The 13,154-nt window shown below is 50.2% G+C and overlaps 1 protein-coding gene across 2 annotated transcripts in view; it reads right to left on the reverse strand.

The window, feature by feature from the left end:
- Nucleotides 1-303: 303 nt before the first annotated feature.
- The window catches only part of ELFN1 (extracellular leucine rich repeat and fibronectin type III domain containing 1), an 89,803-nt gene continuing 76,952 nt past the window's right edge, over nt 304-13,154 (reverse strand). For both annotated transcript variants that reach the window (XM_048961763.1, XM_048961764.1), the window contains exon 4: nt 304-7,728. In XM_048961763.1, coding sequence (XP_048817720.1) covers nt 4,897-7,302 — 2,406 coding nt within the window. In that variant the 5' untranslated portion in view covers nt 7,303-7,728 and the 3' untranslated portion in view covers nt 304-4,896. The remainder of the gene's footprint in view (nt 7,729-13,154) is intronic.

Raw genomic sequence — 13,154 nt, forward strand, 5'->3', positions numbered from 1 at the left:
ACGAGAAAGCTGCTAAAAGAGAGAAATGGAAATCTTTTAGTCTCAGAGAATGCAAGGATGGAGTACATTAATGAGCTCCTTAATGGCAAGGCGAGTAAAGGTGAGCAGCAAATGGCTATTTGCAGTTGGCCAAGCTTTGTGTGAAAAAAGAGGTGGTGGTGGTGGGCAAGAAGTGATGAGCACCTGGAGGAGCAGCAGTGCACCCATGTCACTCACGTTCCCATTGAGTTATTAAATAGTCAGACACATGCAAAGCCAGAGACTTGGCAGGCTCTTCAGATTGCTCTGCAGTGACAGAGGAGTTGCAGAGGGTGGGAAATGGGCTCTTTGCTGTCTGATTCGTGCCAAAACTAAGGGTAGAAAACAAGAGAAAACTGGCATCCTACTTGGTGGTGAAAATGCCCATTCCAATACTTCTGTGTCTCCTTCTTGCACAGAGGAAACTGTGTCCAGAAAACTGGACTCTGGATCAGACAGTTCCGCTTTGTTAAGTGCTGGTGAGAAGTGGGAATGAGCGCGGCTGCTTTTCCTGGACTTATTTGCAGTGAATGAATTCAATTCCTGATAAAATCACTGGTGTGATGAAGCTCTACATTTGCAGTGCCCAGGGGTCAGTGAACCAGGCTCTATGCAGGGCTGAGGGTCTCCTGCTTTCTGATGAACCCATGGAGGACACCGTGTGGCTGCTGCAAAGCTCTCAAGGTAACATCTGGGTAACTCCTACCAACCTTCTGGTAGTGGTCTGGCCAAGAGCACAATGATACAAAGGAGACGTGAAAAAGAGGGACATGAGTTAATCCAAGTAAAGCCCAAGTGCTTCAAGCCAAGGTGAAGGCAGCTTTACTGCCTTCTGGGCCTTGGGGCATTGGCTGGCAGCAGTGCCAGCTCCCATAAGGAACACTTTTATCTCTAGACAGGACCCATTCACAACAATTTTGTGGACATGGAAAAGGCATCTGCAGCGTACATTTGTTTATGGCCCTGGGGCTGTCAGCATTGTCCTACAGGGAGCAGCAAAGCCCTTGTGGAGAGGGAGTTCCATATGATGGCTGTAGGTATAGGGTGGGCTGAGAGGAGGCAATAGGATGGGAACTGAAGTGTGACAGCAAGGAGCAGAGAGCAGGGACGTGTGGGCACCAGAAGAGCTTTGGGGAAGCAGAAACCCTGGGAAGTGGTGGTGGAACTGTGAGCTCTGGCCAGAGAGGAGATTTCTAGGAGTGACTCAGAACAGAAGAGGCAACAGATCTCTCGGCTCCTTTTCTCTGTCTCATCGCCGCAGGGAAGCAACAGCTTGCTCTCACAAAACCCCTCTCCATGCAGCTCTGCTCCATGCCATGGTTGGCCTCTCCAGGGCTGCCACCTGCATAGCTGCTCCTGCCTGGATCGCCTCTCGCTGTCCGTCAGCCCTCTGCCTCCCTTTCTGTCCCTTCCCTTTGCTCTCTGCCTTGGCAGAGCCCAGGCTGACAGAGGTTGGGATGGAGACCTTTGTGCCCTTGGTGCTGTCACCAGCAGTGTGATCGTGTTCTGTGCCGGCTGCCAGCTCTCTGCTCCCCCAAGGACAGAGAAGGCTTTCCCTTGGCCTCCCTTCCTCTGCACTCTGACATTGTGCTTCTCCTTTCTGCTTGGCGAGGAGCCCTCCAGTTTCTTTGGATGGCACTGGGGCAGTGCCTTGGCCAAGCAGGGCGTCATCTGTAGAAGCAGCTGGAGAGCTACAGCGGTTGAACAGAAGGCAAAACAAGAAAAGCACCCAACATCTGCAGGTGGTGACATTTTCCCTGTGCTTTCAGAGCAATCTGTAAAGTATATGCCTCTGGGGAATGAGGAATGCCATAAACAGAGCTTCCCAGGCCCCATCCTGCAGAACCCAAGTCAGTTCCTGCATAGGACAGTGGCTTTGGGTGTAGTTGGACTGCTTCTCATTTCTTGCCTGGCTTATTTCAGTTCATCCCTCGGCCTCTGAGGGATGCAGACTGGGGCTGCCAAGGCTGTACTGTGTCATGGAGGCATAAGACTGGAGTGTGCTCTGCAGCATGGCCACTGCATCCCTCACTTGAGGGGCCCCCTAAGCTCCACGGCATACTCCACTGCAGAGGGCTCTGCATATGGAGGTACTTCCCCTCAGAGCCAGAATAACGTGGATATTTTCTAATCCTCTTTTTCTCTAGCTGCAGTTTGCATCTGGGAAGTGTTTAATTTTGAAAGGCCGGTGCTGCTGTATCACATATCCCGCATCGGTCTCTGTTGGTTTGTGACCAGAGAAATCCTGGTGTGAAAACAGAATTGGGCTTTGATTTCATCTGCCCCTGCTGTTTTATGCCATTAACAACTTTGCTTTCCTATAACAGCTTTTATTCTAGGAGCTAAACAGGCTTCACAGACAGGCAATTAATTAATTGAGCCTCCCCCACCAGCCTGTGCCCTCAGCACCACAAGAAAGTGAGCAGAGGAGAAAATAGAGGCAGAGAGGGGCAAAATGACTCCCCTGGGTACAGGGAACCCTGCCACTGTGTACAGGACCCTTTCTTGCCGACCTCCTGCTCCTCCAGGAGGCACTGAGGGCTTCCAAAGGAAGCTGTTTGAGGCTGCAGGTTTTGCTTTGGCACAGCTGGGATTTGGGGACTGACTTGTGGCATCATGGGACAATGGAGGGGTGATGCTCAGCTCCTTTCCACATCCTGCTCACAGACTGCACGCTGTGGGGAGGATGTCATGCACCTGGAGGAGGAGGAGAAATGTGTCAGAGTGAATGTATTCCTGGAGAAATTGCCTGCTTTTTATTATGAAACCCGGCTAATGGGTTGTTGTCTACACAAATAACCATGGGGAACGAACTCGCGCGCTTCCCAGCCTGCTCCGTGTCTTCCCAGCTCAGCTCATTTCTGAACAAACATAACCTTTTGCAAGAATACCTGTCAAAATCACTTTGAAATATTGAAATAACAGGATGGGATGTAGTTTGCTGCTGGGCCCTAGTGCTCGTTTGTCAGGACTAAGGAATTCCATCCAAAGAGACTTGTGAGCAGGATGCAATGGAAAGGCCCCAGGAAGCAGCAGAGCTCTGAAGGGCTGTGTTTGGGATGTTTGTCACCTTGCTGGGCTTCTTTGCTGGGATCCCATGCGCTCACTGGGGGGAGCAAAGTGCTCCCTGGTCCTAATCTGGCCCCTCTCTGCATCAGCTGTGGGATGAGGCATGGGGTTTTGCCACGCAGCTGGAGCCATTCAGGGCAAAGCAGTGTCCCTCTGCATCATGGTGTGAATGCCTCCCTCCTTCCACCACACCGAGTGAGTAGGGCATTGTCAATGTGCATTTTAGAGATGGGGCAAAATGCTGTTGAGGCTCAGACAGGCATTGTACAGCAGTGGTTGAAGGGGATGCAGCTGCTTGGGTGGACACAGGACCTGGAGCACCGTCCTCCTCTCTCCAGCCTTGGAGACCCCAGGGTGCCCATCTCCAAAGCCACTCACAGCAGTGGGAGCCCAGCTGGCCTGTGGGCAATGCCAGGGCTGCAGGCAGGAGGTGCTGTGCTCTCTGCCCAATGCTGCTGTAAGTTGGGGTTATCTGTGGGGAAATCCCTGTGCGTTGGGTGCTGGCAGTCTCAAGAGAGCGATGCAGGGCCCCCAGGCCCACTGTTGTCGTTTTCGATCTGGAGAATCTGTAAATGCTTCACATCTTCTCCATTGGCAAAACCACTCCTCAATGCTGTCCTCCTCTGGACAGCAGCAGGAGGATTTCTGCACCACTTCCCTATACTGTGAGAAAAGATTACTGATATCTTCTGATTTTCAGGAGAAACCCCATGTCTTGTTGGCACCTGCTCAACAAAGAGCCTTTCCCTTCTCATCCCCTTTCCTGTTCCCACCATTCCCAGCGGTGACAGTGTCCCACCTGGGATGGCACGGCTGGTTTGCTTTTCTTGGGTACATGCAATTGAAAGTGATCAGAACTTGGACACAGACAGTAGTTGGGAGAAACCAAAACCACAGAGAAACCCAAATAATCCCTCCCCCCACCCAAATATCTCCTCCATCAACCAACCAACGAACCAATCACCAACCAACCAACAAAAAAAGTCCTTCAATCCAAACTCCATCTCTTTCTCTAAAATCCATGATTAAAACCTGGTACAAACATGTGAATATAGATATATATATTTTTTTTTTAGTAGATGTAGTATTGTTTTTTTTTTTCTCCTCTCTCTTTCTCATTATACAGCAAACATTGCAAATATAGAAATTTTCTCTGTACAATTAACGACTTCGGTTTACAATGCAATGTGTGGTAAAACCTCTCAGTGAGTGAAAATGTGAACGGGCCTTCAAGCGGGTGAAAGTCTAAACTGGAAGACTCCGTTTGCAAAAACAGCCCAAAGGACGGATCTCCTTCTGGTCTCTTTTTGGTTTTTGTTGCTGTTTTTGTTGCTGTTGATTTTTGGAAGGGTAGGAAGAAAGAACACAAACTGTTCACAAAGAATCCACAAAATCACGGAATAGGGACTCATGCAATGCAGTACTGGGGAACTCCAGACCTCCGCTCTCTGCCCGCTCCTTCTTTTTCTTTTCATATTTGATTTTTTCTTTTTTTCTTTTTTTTTTTCTTTTTTTTCTTTTTTTCTTTTTTTTAAAAATCAGAATGAAACAAAACTTTTTTTTTTTTTTTCACTCCACAGTTTGTTTTGTAAAGTTTGTGTTCAAATTTGGTGTGTGTCTCACCAACGTGAGGGCATTTGAATATCTCGCTTTATATATTATATAGAATATTTATAGATTTTTCATAATTCTCTATTTTTATGGATTTATGATCGTTATTTTTGTTTGTTTCAAAGACAGTCTGAATAAAAATAGCTGCTGCGGATTTCTTTTGGTCCAGTTACTTTAAGTCACGAGTTGTGTGAGGACTCAGGACTTTTGCTGGGCGGAGACGCCCTTCCAGTAGTCTAAGATGTCGTGAAGATCCTCGTCTTTGGCAAACTGGACCTTTTTGCGCAGGGCATGGCCGGCTGCCATATATTCCTCCTCGTCTTTGTGCCGCTTGCGGTTGAGTTTGAAGCGTTCCCAGATGCTGTGCGATGGTTTGCAGGTGTACTCTGGGCTGGAGGTGTAGCTCAGGTTGTGGTATTGCGGCGAGAGCTGGGAATAGGCCAGGTCTCTGGGACGAGGCCGGGTCAGAGGCTCCAGGATGGAAGGCTTTCGCCCCGCCATGCTGTCGTGCTGCTCCCCTTGGTGCGAGCCGGGGTACGAGTGCCGGTGTTCGCTGTACTGCCGGATCTTCTCCGCCTCTGCCCGCAGGATGGCCGCAGCCGGTGTCACAGTGAGGATGGTGTCGGTGGTGGGGGACGTCTTCTCGATGTATTTGGCTTCTGATTTGTGGCCCGATCCCTCGGAGCGGTACGACCTGGGGCTCCGTATGGAGCCACTGGAAGAAGTGCTGGAGCGTTTGGGGGCTGCCTCCATGCTGTGGTGTCGCTGGAGGGGGTGGTTGTAGCTTTCCTTGTAGACGGGGGAGAGGAATCCGTGCTTGCTGGGGATCTGCTCTGATAAAAGCACCAGCTGAGGCTCCACTGTGGAGACTGCCCCCGATTTCACCCCTTGGAAGGAGGTGGACTCAGATTTCAAGGCATCGATGCAATTGTTGATTATCTGGTTCACCTTGTCCACCTCCTTGGCAATGGTGGAGATCTCAGCCACGGAGCTCTGGGTGTCTGGTGCCAGGGACAGCTCGCAGTCTCTCCTCTCAGGCTGCTCCCCCGTCCTCACCTCCATGTAGTTGCCCTTGGTGGCCTTGGGGGTCTCACTGCTGTCAATGAGCTTGTACTGCTCAACCTCACCAGCAGAAGGCAGGTAGGGGATGCGGGTCACAGTCTCCCCACCCAGCATCTGTCCCTGGGACAGCTGGGTGATGCTGGTGGTCTCCATTTCTGGCCCGTATTTCAGCTCAATAATGGTCTTCTTCATGCCGCTGGCAGCCTTTTTGTGCTTCTCCTCCTGCTGGCGTCTCTTTCGGAGACAGTAATAGACAACGCCCAGGACGATCACCATGCCAAAGAGACAGCCCAGGATTGTCATGATGTAATGAGTGGCAGTGGAAGGAGTGGGCACCGGCTCCTTGCGGTTGGGTCTGGTGGGCGTGATGGTGACACAGGTGTGGTTGTACTTGGAGTATTGGTGGACGGAGACCACACAGTAGGTGTAATCTCTTTGTGCTACTAGGTTGCTCACGGTGATGTTCTCCTCCTTCTTCCTGAGCTTGGTGATCATGGAGGAGAAGCCGTTTTCAAACTGGGAGAGGATATACATCTTGCTGAAGGGGTAGGGGATCTGCACGGTGAGGACGGCCGAGTTGTGGTTGAGGTGCTTCACCTGGATGTTTGGCCGCACCTCTGTCTCACCGATGGGCGTGAAGAGGGAGAACTGTGGGGTGGTGCCATCACCAGAGGAGCACTCCTCCTCAGAGCACGGGCTTTCGGAGGGCACTGTGGTCACTTGGTAGCGGGGAGGGATAAAACGAGGGATCACAGTGTAGGAACCACCGGTGCAAAGGGAAGAGAGCATGCTCAGAGCATTGCGGTAGCCAGTCCGGCCTTGACCTAACAAGTAGTAGCCCGTGTAGTCTGGTGGGGAGTCGCACTGCATCCGGTCGTACGTGCGTGTCATGTTGGTGAAGGCCTCCAGCCATTGCAGGAAGCCAAGGAGCTCGCAGGAGCAGTAGAAGGGGTTGCTGTAGAGTTCACAGACAGAGAGCTTGTTTAAGCCCCTAAAAGTGTTGCTGTCAAGTCTCTGGATCCTGTTCATGGACAGGTCAATGTTCACTATGTTGGGACACTCCCAGAAGGCATTGGGGGTGACAGACTCGATGAGGTTGGCCTGGAGATAGAGGTACTCCAACTTCCCCAGGCCCCGGAGGATGCCCTCGGTGAGGTTCCTCAGGCGGTTGTAACCCAGCTGCAGCACCTGGAGGTTGAACTGTCCTGAAAAGGCACCGTCCTCGATGTAGGAGATCTCGTTCTTCGTCAGGTTGAGGTATGTCAGGTTGCCAAAGCGGCTGAGCGAGGCGTACTGCACGCTCTTGATCTTGTTGTCATTCAGCCGCAAGTCCACGATGGTGCTGTTGATTTGCTGGGGGATGGACTCGTAGGGGGGCTGGTTTTGGCTGCAGATGGCCAGCCAGACAAAACCCTTGTCCCCCTCGATGAGCCAGCAGTCTGCCCGCACCCCACCAGTGTGCAGGAGAGAGACGGCTGCCACGCACATGCAGAAGGCTGACGTCGCAGCCCACCGGCGACCTGCCATCTGGAAGGGTGGCATGGAGAAGGGGTTTCTGGTCTGCTGGAAGCAGGGGGAGAGGCAGGGGCCGGGAAGACGTGGGTTAGAGCTCCTTCGGCAGCTTCGTTCTTCTCTCTCTTCTCCTCATGGCTTGGAGCTGCGGGGGGAAGTGTCCGTGGTGAATGTGGACCTTGGTGCCCAAGGGGCTCGGCAGCCACCAGCCGGGGGCTGCTCTCAAGGCCTGAGTGGCTGAGGTTGGTCCTGCATCACCAGGTCTCTGGCATCTCGGGGAGGGAGTCATGAATTTGGATGCCCGTGCCGAGGAGTATCTTTGGCTCAGAGACAAGCCTTCCTCTCATTTTTTATAGTATGTCTCCTTGTTCTCTTTCTGCTGCCCATCGTGATGCTGGTCCCCATCTCTGCGTGCCTCCGTGGGGCTGGCTGTCCTTGCTTGGTTCCTCAGTTCACCTGTTCAAAACAAAACACAAGCTAAACATGAGGACAGACAATTCATGCTTAGCCGTGCACCCAGCTACCTTCTGTAATGTTAGGTGCTTGCCTTCTAAATCTGGCTGCCAGCATGCCAGTGGCCTTTTGCTAATTTGGGCACAGCCAACAGCGAGTGGCTTGGCATCACTAAGGCAGGTAGCCATCACCTGCAGACATCATCCTCCTTTGAGTGCATTGTCCAGTGTTACATTTTAGGCAGAGGAGAGAACAACGTGCATCCAGGGCAACATTCGTCTGACCTATTTAAGTGTCTACCTTCAGAGGAGAGGAGTGGTGCCCCAGAAGTGTCTGTTCCTCTCTGCTGAGAGCAGATGAAGTCTAGACAACTCACTCTGATGTAGATTTGATGCTGCAATGTTTTGCTGAGGGGAATCCTGACTGTCTCGCATGCTGGTGTGTGCAGTAGCAGTGCCCACAGAGGGGGATGCTGATTGAGGACACCGTGTCTTCCTGACTGCATTGCTGTGTAGCATCTGGGATAAAGCCCAGCATCAAGCACCTGTACCTGTTTCAGGGAACCTGAATGGTAGTTTCAGGACAGTGCTTGACTACAAGACACAGTAAGTTGATTGATCATCATCCCATTTCCTTATCCACTGTTGGGGCTTATTGCCTGTCTTCAGGACCTCTCTCTCCCTCCTCAGTAAAATAATGCAGAGCTGTGGAGGACCCTCAAGCTTTCACTGTATAACGTGGATATTTGCAAAAGAAGAGACAAGACCTTCCCTCCCCACACAAGAACAGCCACTGGAGAACGTGGAAGAATCTTCACTGGAAATGCAACAATGAGGAAAGAAGCCCATGAGGCCAGCAACCTCACTTACCAATGAAAAACTCATTCCTGGCTCACATTTTCCGTTGAATTATTCCTGCATTTTTCCACTAAATATAAATATCCATTGGAAACATGGCAGCATGATTGAATTTCCATTACATGACTAGCAAGACCAGCTCTCACATCAGCTCTTGCATCAGCTTCAAATGCTTGGAGCCAGCAAGGAAGGAGAGGAGGACTGTTTACCTCACTGATGGGGAGATATGGGCAGCAGTGCTGGGCTGAGAGCCATCTGCCATCACATCCCTCCCAGAACTGGGCAACGAAGTTAATCTCGCTGCTCTCCAATCTCCTCTTTGGTACAATGAGATAACGATGATGCATCACAGGACTGCAGGAGACTGAATGAGAGTGCCCCAAGTTCCTCTTGCTGGGATGGAAGTCCCAGCAGATGCATTGCTCCCTCCAGCTGGGAGAAGAGCTCTGGATGTTTCCATTGTTCTCTGCCACAGGGACCAGCCTGGTCTCCAGCTCCTCTGACTACATCCCATGAGGTGAATGTTGCCTGTAAAGATGCTGGAGAAGGGCAGAGATGGGTAGTCCTGGCCTATTAAACTATCAGAAATAGATTGCCACAGTTGTCCCCTGAGGATAGTGCTTTCTTGGCATCTTGTCATATTCTCTTCAGGAGGCACTCATTCCGTCCCTTCTAACTCCCATTTTGACTCAACCAACAGCTGTCTTTCCAAGCTGGTGTTTGAAATTGCTCTGCAAAGACAAACCAGCCTTGTGTCGCTGGGGAAACTACAGCCCGCAGCCCATTGGAAGGCATGAGCTAATGGACCAGGACCATCCTGTGAGCAAAGAGCAGAGACAAGACCTTCCATGGACCTTGCCAGGCTGGCCCTCATAGCCTTCTCAACATCCATGTGCTTCTTTCATCTAATTGGAGGTGTCTGGGATGAGGAAGAATGACCGTGACTCAAACACATTCAATAAGGCTCCCGCTGTGTGTTTTCTTTCCTGTATACTGCCTATCAGACAAGTCCTTTCTAACAACAGAAAGGAGGAAAGACATTTTATCAGCAGCCCGAGTTTAATTTCAGCTCATTAAAGCAAGCAATTTGCTGGTTTATTTGCTTTGCAAAGTGTGAATAAAATGACGGCATTAAGGAGATGTAAGAGGGGCTAATCTCCCTTTTTATTAGATTGCTGGGACAAGGCTGGGGAGTGGAGAAGTGGTCTTGTTGCTTTGCAGAGGAGATAATTGTTCATCTTGTTGGTTTCTGAAACAACTCCTTCCCCGCATTGTGGGTGTGTGTGGGTGTGCATCTGCATGAGCGCAGCGCAGCCAGATGTGAGCATCCCATGAGGCAGGATGGATGGGAGTGGGGATCCCAGCTCGTATCCCCCTACCAGCAGGGGAGAGGGGGAGAGGTTCCCCTGCATCTTTTCCACAGAGTGGAGAAAAATCATAACGGAAAGCTGAGGTTTTAGGCTCTCCTGCCTGCTCGATTTGTCTTTGCCCAGCTGTTTTGTCTTTATTCTCCTGGTAACCCAATGACACACCATGTATCCCAGTCCTCAGACCATCCACGGAGCTGCCTGGGAAAAACTGGAGACAAACTTAGGACTTTGAGGTGAAAAAAACAACAGGAAAGTAGAGATTTGGGGAGTTCGTCTTTACTGGTTATGAAAGAAGGAAAAGAGAGGAATGTAGCTGGTATGGAGCAACAGGAGTAGATTTGAAACAACTAAATATATGCTGGAGAGATGCTGTGTCCTGGCCCCATGCTGCACTGACCACAGCACGCACTAGGATGCCCTGCAACAGTATTCAAGACTCACCTGTGCACTGCAGACATTGCTGTGCTTTTCCTTTTGCTTTCACAGGGCAGCACTGTGGCCCTGGCCAGCCGAGATGATGTCAGGCTTATGTGGCCAGCATGTGGGCAGTGAGAACTTCTTTGCTCCTAGCTGCTCCTACACATCTCCTCTGATCTGCAGTACCCATACCAGAGCCCAGATCTGTGATTTGCCTTGCTGACCCCCAGCTCTGCTCCATGATGCTCTCTTGCAGTACTCTCCCATGTTTCTCCAACTCAGCGGCATAAGTTTGTAATGTCTGTGAAGCTGCAGCCTGCACAGGATGAATAGCAACAACCCAATCCTGGCTGCAAATACACAGCAAAGGAAGGAAAAAGCAAAGCTGTGATTCCAAAAACCAGTGCAGACTGGCTGGTAAGTTTTTGCTTCCATCTCCCAACTAATGGCATCTCAGTAAATTAAACCAGAGCAGCAGCTGCAAGGAAGCAAACAAAGCAGCCGTGGGGGCTGGGTTGAGGGAAAGCAAGCCGGGCTGCACATATAATGCCACCCTGGCACTCAATTCCTATTTTTGTTATTCTACTGAATGAGTTATTTCAAATTGTGGATTGGATTTACTGAGAGAAGGCAAAGAGCCAGACTAACATGCGTGCGTGTGCACACATACACACCGCCGTGCTCCCCTCCTTGGCAACTCTGCGTCTCCCATAACTTCATTCTCCCCAGCTGCTCCATCTCCATCTGGCCACGTTTCAGCGCCTCTTAGATCTTCTTTCACAGTCACTCAGGTCATTTTCTCAGTAAATGAAGGAGCCCCGCTACAAAGAGAGACATAGCGGAATGGGAGCGGTACATTACAAACGATAAATGTTTAATCACCCAAAGAGGTGGGGAGGGAAAATTTGGCTAACAGGCACCAAACGTTAAAATGAACCTTGGCTCTTCATTATGTGTAAAATAATCCAAGAAGACAGCTCTAGGATGGTGGAGAAAACATTTATTAGTGATGAAGGTTCCCCTAAATGGCTTGACGTCCATTCTGTGTGCAGAGTGGAGGCTTCCAGGCAGGTTTCTCTGCTCATTCGTATTCCTGGCGTTTGCTACATGCCTCCTGCCGGGTGATGATGGTTAGCATCATCGTGCTGAATAATAAAGATGTCCAGGCCTGTAAAACCCAAGTTCGTCTTCCATCCAGAGGCCCCGGGACTAATATTGTCTCCACAGATAGGGTTTAGGCAGCACATTGTGCATCCCAACCTTATTCCCAGACACCTCACAGAGTTAGATAATAGAGCTCTCCAGTCAATTGTTCTCTCTTCTGCTAGTATTTATTATTTAAGAAAAATAGACAAGGGAGAAGAGAGAGATTTTTTTCCACTGGGGTTTGAAGAAAGATGAAGATGGAACAAAGAAAAAAGTTAAAGGAAGGCTGAGAAAGATGTACCCAACATCACCTACAGGACAGCATTTAATGAGACCTGGTGAGGTCATGGACTAGAAGCAAATAACCAGGCGGGAAGGAAGGGAAAGGGAGAGCTTTATGGGGGTAGGTTGGGGAAAGCAAATGGAAATCCCACACTTTGTGTCTATACAGGGAGGGAAACCCCTCTGCTGGGTCACCCACAGCTCCTGGGGACTTGCCCTGGGAACAGCCCCTGCTGCTGCCTGGCATGGGCTTCCACAGGAGACAGCTGACTCTGCAGCTGACTGTGCAGGGAGTTGGTCAGCAAAATGGATTTCTGGTAAAATATGCACTTTCTGCAAAATCTGACCTTTGGCTGAATAGCAGTGGTCCTTCTTGGAGGTCTTCCATTGCAATACTTGATTTGGGGCCGGTTTAACTGCTAACTGTGAGCACCGTGTGTCTCTGATGGCTGCCATAGTTAGAAGCTGTTGTGCCTGCACCCCTGCACTGGTTGCACTGAGGCCAGCACTGCCATCTGGAAATGGTCAAATCGAGCCCCTTATCTGAATGTTTTTAAGGAAACTCTTTTGTTCTATGGCAGAGCAAATTCTGGGTTAAAGTGACAATGTTTTCAAGGCAGGGCAGATCTTAGGGTTTTGGGAAAGATGGATAAATCTGCTTTCATTCAGCTGTAGTCCAAAGTCATTTGCATCCATCTCAGACTGCTTAGCTTCCAGGGTCTATTGAGATGGCAACCCTATCTCATACTGCTGTGGGCCACCGAGCAAAATTCTCTGCTGAGTTTAAGTAAATGCATAAATGATATTCCTGGTGAACAACCTCTTAAGCCCAGCTGGTTACCTGTGCATTAAAGCAGCCTTCTGAAATATCAGCATGGGTGGACGAAATGTCAGCCCCAGCCTGTGACAGCACGGTTGATCCCTCAAAGAGCCAAGGAGAGCAATTAGAGGGGAAAAGTTGGAGGGAGGTGAAGAGGAGAGAGGTTTTAGGGGATGGAGAGAACTGAGAGCTCTAATCAGGTAGAACAGTCGTAATAAGGAAAGTGTGTTTCTGTGGGAGAGCATATTTACTGGAGGTTTTCTCTCAAAATAATCAGCCTGAATCACAGCTTTATTATGTGATAGGTGTGGTGATGTTAGACTGAGAAAACAGAATGGTGGTGTGGAAGCAGGACTCCCATTTCCCTCCAGTAAATAGTGCTGAGGATCAAAGAGTGCTTTTCCAGAGCTGATACAATGGGGGGAGCCCACCCTGCATGGGGAGGTGATGCTGCTGGTGTCCCTCCATGCCGACAAGCTGAACCATGCCTTGTCCCTGCATTGTCATCCTCGCTCAGATCTTTGCTGCTGTGTGAAA

The sequence above is a fragment of the Lagopus muta genome, chromosome 15, assembly GCF_023343835.1.
Source record: "Lagopus muta isolate bLagMut1 chromosome 15, bLagMut1 primary, whole genome shotgun sequence".
Taxonomy (NCBI): domain Eukaryota; kingdom Metazoa; phylum Chordata; class Aves; order Galliformes; family Phasianidae; genus Lagopus; species Lagopus muta.